The sequence below is a fragment of the Sturnus vulgaris genome, chromosome 24, assembly GCF_052056855.1.
Source record: "Sturnus vulgaris isolate bStuVul1 chromosome 24, bStuVul1.hap1, whole genome shotgun sequence".
Classification (NCBI taxonomy): domain Eukaryota; kingdom Metazoa; phylum Chordata; class Aves; order Passeriformes; family Sturnidae; genus Sturnus; species Sturnus vulgaris.
Genome location: NC_142266.1, coordinates 4,354,652 through 4,364,777, shown reverse-complemented (window position 1 = coordinate 4,364,777; position 10,126 = coordinate 4,354,652). Strand labels below are relative to the sequence as shown.

The following is a 10,126-nucleotide window of genomic DNA, read 5'->3' as shown; positions in this document are numbered from 1 at the left end:
AACCTGCTTTTGCCAGCGATTCAGCCCCAAACCCCTCATTCACCACAGGCTCAGGGAAAGAGCGACCATTCCAGAGGCTCCCTTACTCGGAAGCCACAATTAAAAGTATTTTAAAAGAAAACAAACATTTCTCATCGAAATTCCTGCCTGTTTCTGGCTGTTGTGGTGAGCCAAGGCTGCTCAGCACCAGCAGATTCCCGAGTGCCTCTGGGCAAACCCACCATGCTGGGCTCTTGGAGTGCTGGCTGCAGCTGGGAAAATTGAAATTTTCCAGTGGAAATTCAGGAAGGTTGGAGTGGCACTGCCCTGCTGCCCTGGGGTTCACAGGGTCCAGAGAGCTCATGGCTTTCGAGTTTATGGTGCAAAGCCAGAGCCTGAGCTGTTCCCACCCCACAGGCACTCCAGCACAGTTTTGGGTGATCCCAGTCCCACAGGACACTGTGTCCCCGTGTCACATCCTGCACCACCGGCAAGTGAGGGTGGCTCCCAGAGGGCAATGGAGGTGCTGCTGGTGGGACAGCGGTGCTGTGGTTTGAATTATTGGGGTTTGGGGGGACTGGACTGTCCCAAGCAGGGAGAGCACCGGTGTCCTCACTGGGTCATGCCATGGGGCTGGGAATGGTGGCGTGGCCGATGTCACCTTCCCTCCCTGTGGCTGGATCGCCCCTTCTCAGCTGCTGCTCCCTAAAAGGCTACACAGAGGAACAGAGCACCAGGGACACCCGGGAGCACGGACCCGAGCAGGGGCAGGAGGACACTGAGATGAATTGTGTCCCTGCCGCAGCCACTCGTCATCCCTGTGTTTCTGGTGGCCTGTCTGTGCTGGAGCAAGGACGATTCTCTCGCATTTCCCTTGCCCAGGACTCAGCAGCCACCTCCGGCGCAGCGTTGGCTTTCACAGGGCTGGATCCGCTCCGCAGCCGGGCAGAGCGTGGGAGGAGGGTGCCGATCCCGCTTAGGAAACACAAAACAATGAAAGAGGAACAATGGAGCTTCCTTCCCGTCACCCCAAATACCAAACGCCACCAGAATGTGGCTCAGCTCCGAGCAGCGCTGCCGGAGCTGCTCCTGTGTTCCCTGACCCGAGGGAGGAACTGCAGACACCTCCTCCTCTTCCTCGCCCTGGCAAGGGATGCTGCGGGAGGGCGGGTGCCAAGGAGCATCGCCAAAGGGCTGCCCTGACCCGGCACTGCTGCCAGAGGCATTCCCAGCTTTGAAAACTGCGTTTGGATCAGGGCAGGGGGGTGCAGCGTGGCCGTGCCTTGCGGGAGGATTTTGTCAGCTGCTTGCGCTTCCAGGGTAGCCAAACACGTGTTGCAGCCGGCCCAGGGGCCCGGGAAGGGTTATGAAAACACCCAGGTACCCAAACTCGCGAGATCATTATCAGCTAGAGAACATGCTCTCGTGGATTTGGTGCCTGTGTGGTGCCAAGCGTGGGGAGATGCTCGGCCAGGTCGGCCACAGCTGAGCATTAGTGGGGAGCTGGATCCGCACCTGAGTGGTACCCACAGCCCGAGTATCCCACAGCTGGATGCGACAGGTGCTTAGGGACATGGGGCTAGAGCGCCCTGAGGGGCTGGTACCCACCTGCCCTGCTGGCTCCACCCTCACCTTGGCTGCTTGGGGCCACCGGCACCGCGCCAGCCCTGCCAACAAGCCCCGTCCCTGGTGCACGAGCCCTTGCGGGTGAGACATCCTTTGCACGGCCTCTATGAGTGCCCTGGCCAAGCACATCTGGCTGAAAGCTGTGGGAGCTGCCCCAGCAATGAGGACACCAGCCCGGAAGCATTTCTTTCCCAGAGAGATTCTCTTGTCCCATGCAGGATCCTCTCCCGGCACCATCCCTGCCCCTTCAGTCAGTGTTGGATTCTGGGGTCTGGACAGTGCCCAGGGATGTAGCTCACCCTGTTTTAGGCAACAGGAGCAGGGCTGGGAGCTCTGCTTCCCAATGGAGAGTAGAGAAAGAACCACCTGGCTCGTGGCTGGTGCAAGAGTACAGGGTGTGGCTGGAGCTCTTCACCAGCCAGGAGCAGCAGCCAGGTTGCCCAGGATTTCAAACACTGGCCGTGTTGTCCCCACATTGGGGACATAAACTGGTTTAAACCCTCACCCTGGACCCTGTGAGTCACACATTGACCTTCAGCTCCTGGCAGTGTGCTCCATCAGGACACCAGCCAATGTCCTACTTTCCTGCAGGAGTGGGACAAGGGCTGGAAAGCTCCTTCCACCTCTGCAGGCACTCCACCAACCAAAGCTCTTGCAGCCTGCTGCTGCGGTTGCCTGGGATGTGGTTGGGACACGGTGCTGTAGCTGATGCCATCACGGGGTGAAGGCACATGGGGCTGGATAGGGGGCTCACCCCAGTCACTGGGATCCCACAGCATCGTTCTCCAGCACCGCTCCCGCCCCATGTCCCACCTCCCCCCCTCCTTGACTTGTTGCTATTGTCATCTCCAATATCACGCAGGGATGTGAGAGGCTGGAAGTCGCCTCTTTTCCTGCCAGGTTAAATCGCTCGCTAGGAATGTCTATTATTCCCACAAGTCAACTTTCCCCTCCGCGGTATGTGTCAGGGGTCAGGGCTGGCACCACATGAAAGCGACGGGTATTCAATAACCGAGAGCCGTGGAAAGGCTTCAGTCCAAGCCCAGCCACGTTGGGGTTTATTGATGCAGATGCCTTTCCCCATTTGTTTCCTATAAACAGCACATGGTAATATTTAGTAGGTTTCAAACAGAGCTTTTTGCATATTCTCCCTGGTCTGCAGCGAGCTGCTCAGTAGTAGACAGTTTTAATTTACTTAATGCAATTTCTGCTTTTTGTTCTTCCAGAAGGTCTGGGCTGGTTTTGACCCTGTCGCCCCAGCAAATTACTGTAATTCCCAAGGGGCTGGGAGCAGGAATCCAGGATCCACTCTCTGCAGGGGTGAGGACAAGGGATCTCACTCCCCCCAGACCCTCTGGGACACAGCCTCAGGAGCTGGGTGTGTGTTGGGGCTGTTTGGGGCCGCCCTGGCTGGCTCCTGCTCCTGGCCAGGCCAGCAGCACGTGGTGCACGCCAGCTCGAGAGAAAAAAAAACCCATTTATTGCAAAAGCTGCCACTTCCCCATCCTCAGGACTGGCAGAGGTCGAGGCACAGCCCTGGGTGCTCAGTGCCCGGGATGGAGCGTGACTGCAGGGTGACCCCAGAGCAGGGAATGCACGGAGCAGAGATCCCACCAGAGCAGGGCTCCTGGGGAGCACTTACGCAAGAAAGGGAAGCATGAACTGCTCCTGGACTGCAGCCGCTGCTGTTCCTTGTCTCCACGCTCCTGGCAGCAGCACTACATGGCCGATGCCATGAAGCAGCACGGAGCTGGCAGCAGACGAGGCTCAGACGCCTCTCCAGGTGATTTTTTGCCATTGCAGATGCCCACAGAGAGTCTTGGCTCTGCAGCAGCTGCCTTGGGCTGGCAGCAGAGTCCCAGCCACCAAGCACACAGTGGATTCACAGAGCCCAAGCCAGCCACACTGAGTGTCTGCCCCCAGTCCCTCCGTGTGTGGAATACTGGGCAGGTTCCTCCAGGCAGCAGCTTCCAGGCCTGCCAGCAGTCAGGAATTCTTGGTGCAGTGCTGCCGTCACCCTGCCAGCCCTGGGCACCCTGTCACCACTGTCACCTTGCCAGCCTCAGGGGCTGAGCCCCTGCTGGCACTCCCCACCAACACCCAACACCAGAACACAGGCAAGAGGAGACCAAAGAATTGACACGGCGAATCTTTTAATGCAATTGCTTCTAAAATGCAGCTTTAAAGTGACTTGGAATGGTCAACAATGAGAAATAAGGGATGGTTTTGAGCTCTGCAACGTGACCATGTGGCACTCTGCCACCAACACCCACCTGTTATCGCTGGGCCACCGCCACACCTCTGACTGCTCTTAGAGCCACTCACGGTCCCTTCACAGGGCACATGTCACACGGAGCATCCAAAGGGAATCTTAGGGGCCAAAAAAGGGACAAGGTGAGCCACTACCAGATGACCCAACATTCCTCCAGAAAAGCCAAAAAAGAGCAGCACAAGCAGTGGGTTGCTCCCTCTCACTTCACATTCGGGCATCAACCGACACAAATTCTGGAGCTCACAAAGACCTCGAGAGGCTGTGCCTTCATGCTATGTAAAGTGATTTGGGAATCCCATGCCTGTGTTCTCTGGCTCTGGGGGGGCAGAGGAAGCTGATGTTCCAATCTCTTGCTTTTGTTATCTAATACTTCTTTATGTATTAATTTTTCAGAGCAGCAAGTGCCACAGGTCAAGTAACTGGGAAATTCTGCTGTAGCCTGAACACCAGTGAGAACAAACCCTTTACACCATGCAGCCTTTACATCCCCTAACAGCAGAACAGAGCCTGAAATGTCTTTAATACCTCCCAGGCTTCAGCCTGAGTCTGGTTCTCACTCCATGACTCCCCATGCAGCCCTGGGCTGTTCCCACTGTGGAGCATCGATACCATTTTAGCCCACTCTTTCTCCATATAAAATAGTTCCTGCTGCTCCACTGGAGTTTGACCACCTCCCCTCCCGAGAGGGGAGTGGTGAGGCTTCTGGAAAGGCCATGGGACTCCCAGATTTCTGTGGTGCCACAGGCCACTGAGCAGAGCAGCCCCCGCCTGGTGCCAGCACTCCTACAGTTCTCCCCAGCCACCCCTTCGGATCAAGCCTGCATTTGCCAGTGATTTCAGAATCAAGTGCAAGAAGCCAGTCTGATCTACAGAAACACTACACACATCTCCAAATGGATTTTAAACACCTCATTTAAGGAAGGACAGAGTTTAGCAGGGAATCACTGGGCTCTTGTAGCTTGGTCTCCAATTCTGGCCATCCGACACCGATGCAGATGTGAAGAGACCGGAGCTCTCCTGGAGTCTGAGCAGTTGCTCTCACACAACCCAGGTTGTTTCCCAATTGGAAACTGAGTATAGGAAGCCTCTGGGGGGAGGGAAAAGGACAGCACCTGATGAAAAAGCTTCAGAATGAACCTGGGAAATAAACACCAACCAGACAACAGTCTTCTACAGAGGATGGAAGTGAGAGTAGAAGAAAATAACATCTGAGACAGTCAGTGAATCAGTCTGAATGTGCAGGGGCAGGAGATCCCTATGGATCTGTGAGGAAAGCTAATGGCCAAGCCCAGCTGGTCCCTCCAGGCCCCACGGAGATGGGGCCGTGGTTCACTCTTCCCCAGCTGGAAGGTTGTCTTCAATCCTCCTGATGAACTTCATCCGTATTTCTGTGACACTGTCACCCTTCAGTGTGTCCTGGACAAACTTCACATCGACAGCCATCTGCACCTAAGTGAGGAAAGAACAGAGAGGAGCTGGTAACTCCCTCTTCACAGCAGCTTCTCCAGGGACTGAATGATCCCAGAGCATCAGCTTAAAGGCTCTAAGGGTTCTACATAGTCCTAAATTTGAGACACAGTCACTCTCTTGTCCCAGCCAATTCCCAGCTAGGGCTCACAGCAGTTGCAGAGTGAGGATTTTGGAGCTTCATACAAACTCAGGGAGATGCAAGTGCTTGAACTTGGGTCGTGAGCTGAAGGGGCTCAGGCATCACCTCTGGGCCTCAGCTGTCACACATGACAGCAGCCAAGTGCTCCTGCAGCTCCGCCCCTCTCCTGGGAATGCGTTTCAAGCCCAAAACAAACCCAGAAGTCATGAACACGGACCAGAATTCAAGTATCTCCTGGCACGTGGCTATCCATACACCCATTCCAAGGGAAGAGAGTTGTGGCTCACCATTTCCAGGGCACCTCGCAGAACCCCACAGAGCAGGTTGGAGTAGATGAGGGTTGAGTGGTTGTCAGGGAGTTCCACAAAGTCCACCAAGGGGTTGTTTTCTAAGATCAGAGAGAACTCGTCACCCCCAGGACTCCAGTTGGTGATGCTCGGAGTGATGCCCAGGTACATCTTAAATGCAATCTGTTGTGGCAAACAGGAGGAACAAGAACAGGTGAGGCAACAGCACAGCTTTGATCTTTGCAGAATTACTCAAGGGGTTTGCAAACATCTCTCCTTTCTTCCAGTTACCACTGGCCAGCAGTACTTGCACTAAAGATTTTTTTTTCCCTCCCCAAAATCTTCATCAAACTCTCAGAACAGTCTCGTGAGTAGCAAATATTCCATCCTCACGTGCAAACCCCCCAAAAAATCTGACAGAGCTGTGCTTGGACATTTACCTTTGCAATAACATCAGCAGTTTCACGGAAATCGTGGCATCTCCCAACATTGGAACGGGCCAGGAAATCCTCGATGAGCCGGACACCGATGTTGTAACCCCTGTGAAGGGACCAGAGCAACATCTTTAGAAAGATAACAAGTATTTATAAAAGAAGACAGTGAAGAAGCAAAGTCTAATCAGAGAAATGTCTCAGCCTGCCAGGATTTTGCTCCTGGAGCAGCACACAGGGACGTGGCTGTGATCCCTGCTGTGATCTCAGCTCCCACGCAGCTCTGGCACGGCAGATCCACTCACATTTTGTCCAGCTGCTTGTTGACATCGTCGTCGTTCTCGTAGTCCTTGCAGAGCTGGGTCACCAGGGCGCCGTAGGTCAGCGTGAACAGCTCTGAGTTCTGCACACAGGAAAAGGGATTCAGCCAACAGAACCCGCCCGGGCTCCGCTGCCGCCGTGTCCAGCGCCGCCACCCTCGGCACGGAGAGGGGAACAGGGACCTGCTGACTCAAAGGAATCTGGTGCTTAACAAGGAGAGATCCCAGATCCAATTCTGGCAACAACTTCATTCTCCTCGGAGCAGGGCTTGGAGGAACCTGGTCTACTGGAAGGTGCCCCTGCCCTTGGCAGGGGGTGGAACTAGATGAGTTTTAAGATTCATTTCAACCCAAACCATTCCGGGATTTTGGGAAAGAGACTAACACCTCCTGGATAGTTGGAGGTGCCATGCCAGGGCCTTGAATTTACCTCTACCACTGGCGTAGAGCTGAGATCTGACTCAAACTCTTCCCTCTGTTTCATGAACACACTGCAAGCAGGCAGTGCCCGTGAGGCTCCAGTTCTGGTCCTTCTAACAGGCCCAAAATGCTCCTCCAGTCAGGGATTTACGAAATTCTGTACCAAGAAAAAAGGACTCATCCGGTCCTAGAAAGTTGTCCAGGCACAGAATTTGCTTCACAGATTGAAATCAGCTCCTCAGACACAGAACAGGCTTAGGAAGGCCAAACCCAGGCCAGCTCAGCACTCAGGTGCTGTTCATGTCCACTCTGGGACTGGCCAGGACAAAAGCCATTTGTGTTTTCTTTGCACAATTGTCAGATTTGCAGAAAACTTGTGAAAAAAGGGAAAAGTTGTCCTCTCCCATCCATCACCTTCGAACCTCACACTTAAATGATGTCAAAGAGCATTTTTTGGGAGCCATTAAGCCAGACCAGTGATTAATAAGGTCATTACAGGTTGCAGAACAAAATTCTGCAAAAAGGAAGTATTTTGGGGAACAAACAAACCCCCAGCACTGTTTTCTGCTGTCAGTTTTGGCATGCAGAGGGATCACAGGGGCTGACCTGGGATCTGTCACCTACCATGAGCTGCAGAGAGGCAGAAGGTGAAATGAATGGCAAATACCAATACTAGAGAATGAAAGCAGCAGCAGGCAGGGAGGGAAAAGAGACAAGATCAGAGTTAAGTGACAACACAGATCACCATAAGTTCACACAAAGCCACAACAAACACGAAGAGGAAACACCCCCAAACAAATAGAAACTGGGTTTGTAGAGGACACAGGGAATTCCACCTTGTCTTGTTCCTGGATTAGAAAAAATTTCTTCCCTGTGAGGGTGGTGAGGCCCTGGCACAGGGTGCCCAGAGAAGCTGTGGCTGCCCCTGGATCTCTGAAAGTGCCCAAGGCCACGTTGGACAGGGCTTGGAGCACACTGGGATAGTGAGAGGTGTCCCTGACCATGGCAGGGGGTGGAATGGGATGAACTTTAAGGCTTCAGGTATGAAAACAACCAGTCAGGCTGGCTGGAGCTATTGCCCCACTTTGGATCTAAAGAACTGACACATTCTTTTAGGGGTTTTACTTAAAAATTTGCTTTCCTCTTGGAAAACTAAAGGTTGGGCAATTCACATCACCAGAAGGACAAGGTGGAAGTTCCCTTGGCTCAGCTGGAGTCAGAGACTTGGCAGAGAATTTAACAGATCATGCAGAACAGCTAGTGTTGGTTTTAAGGGTTTCAGTTGTTTTAGTAAAGACAGAGGTGGAAAGGGGATGGGGATGGATGGAGGGAACCCAGCTGTCCCCAGCCAGAGGTGCTGTCACCGTGTGAGGCCATGGTGGTGTCACCTGCCACCATCAGCCCCAACACACCCACAGCTGATCTCACTTATTGCTGAGACATTGTTATTAATGCAGCTTAAGCTCTTACAATACGGCAAATTCCTAAATTCAGATTTGGACAATTTTTTTTCGTTTTCAGCCCATCTGATGCAATTGAAGCGGCCAAAGTTTTCCCAGTATTTTTATTATTTGACACAGCAGAGCAGTGTACAGTCTTCACACTATGCATCTATTCAATGACTACGGAAGTGGCAGAACTCCAGTGAATTAACACAATTCTTTACATAATCGTTGTATTTAAGGAACTGAATCCCTAGAAACGAATCCCCTGGTGTGTGGAGAGGCAGGAGGGAACAGCTAAGCCGGACCCAGCCCCTCCTCGCGGCCAAAGAGGGAGAAAATCCAAGATTTTTTTTTTTTTATTACTTATTTTGCATTAAAAATTAATGAATTCGACCTGTTTTGACCCAGCATTCGAGCTCAGCTCTGGAGCTTTGGGCTCCATCTCTCAGTTCCTGACTCAGCCGCGCTGATAACGCGGAATGTGTTGGAGAGGGAAAGCGAAACACGCCAGGGAAGCGTTTTGGGTGCGAACTTCCCATAAACGAGAGCGCCCGGTGCCGCTGACGGCTGCCCGGCCCCGCCGCACCGAGCGCAGCGGGCCGGGCCCGATCACCCCCGCCCCGGGCCGGTTCCCCGGGTGCCCCACGCCATGCGCTCGCCGCGCCGACCCCGCCGTTACCATTTTCTTGCTCTCGGTGCCGCGCCCGCCCTGCCGCGACATCGTGTCCGCCCGGCCCGGCCCGGCCGCTCCGTCCGCCACGGGGCACCAAGAGACCCCCGGGACACCGCGGGGCACCACGGGACATGCAGTCCCCGCCACGCCGCCGTCCGCACCCCACCCGCCCGGATGAACTACAAATCCCGGAGTGCATCGCGCACCCACAGGGTGCGCCTGTCCCGCATCACGTGACCTCCAGGCACCGACCAATCCCGGCCTGTCGGGGGGTCAGGTGACGGCCGCGGTCGCCGCCAGGGGGCGCTATCGCCCACCGCAACTGTGGCGGCGCCGCCGTTGAGGCCGCGCTGGGCCCGGCCCGGGATCGCCCGGACCGCCGCTCCCGCTCCCCACGGCTTCGCGTCTCGGGGTGTCCGCCGGCAGCATGCGGCCCCTGCCCGCCGCCGATGGAATGGTGGCCCCGGTGCAGCTCCCTCTGGTCGGTCCCGGTGCTGCCGGTTTCCTGCAGGTCTCCCCGCGGCCCCCCAGCCCCGGGTCAATAACTCCTCATGAGCCGTCAGCAGAGCAAGGGTCTCGTCATGGGAAAGGGGCTTTTCCCAGTGCACCTGGGCTGGACTCCTGCTCTCACCTTGGTCCCACACTGCCACCTTGGAATCGGAATAGACTCCTGAAATATCCTGAGCTGGAAGGGACCCACAAAGATCAAATCCAACTCGTGGCCCTGCACAGGACATCCCAACAATGCCACCATATCCCTGGGAGAATGGTCTGAACGCTCCTTGAGCTCTGCCAGGGCCAGGCCCTGGGGAGACTGTTTCTGTGCCTTCCTTGCCCATCTCAGCAGAGGCTGATTGCTGGGGAAAGGGCAGCTGGTGTCTGTGGGTGGATGAAGCAAGCCCTGTGCTGGCATGATTGGGCAGGCTCGGAGCTTTAGGCTGCGGCTCCGTGTGGAACACAAGCAGGTTTCCACCGTGTGAGGCCTGCAAATGGCCCCGCAAGAACAGGGCAAAGGTGTCACAGAAACCAGCCTGTTTTGGGGCTGCAGGGACTGCAGGGAATAT

At 54.9% G+C, this 10,126-nt stretch overlaps 1 protein-coding gene across 2 annotated transcripts; it reads right to left on the bottom strand.

Moving 5' to 3' along the window:
* Positions 1-3,741: 3,741 nt before the first annotated feature.
* TRAPPC3 (trafficking protein particle complex subunit 3) lies at positions 3,742-9,291 on the bottom strand. 2 transcript variants are annotated; one of them, XM_088178311.1, is made up of 6 exons: positions 9,069-9,239; positions 7,569-7,616; positions 6,510-6,607; positions 6,214-6,313; positions 5,774-5,956; positions 3,742-5,326 (listed from the first exon to the last, which is right to left on the bottom strand). In XM_088178311.1, exons 1-6 carry the CDS (start codon positions 9,108-9,110, stop codon positions 5,207-5,209), a joined length of 591 nt encoding a protein of 196 aa, XP_088034437.1. In that variant the 5' UTR covers positions 9,111-9,239; the 3' UTR covers positions 3,742-5,206. The 2 variants fall into 2 exon arrangements, with proteins under 2 accessions (XP_088034437.1, XP_014736758.1); XM_014881272.2 differs by lacking the exon at positions 7,569-7,616 and having other exon boundaries at positions 9,069-9,291.
* Positions 9,292-10,126: the final 835 nt, after the last annotated feature.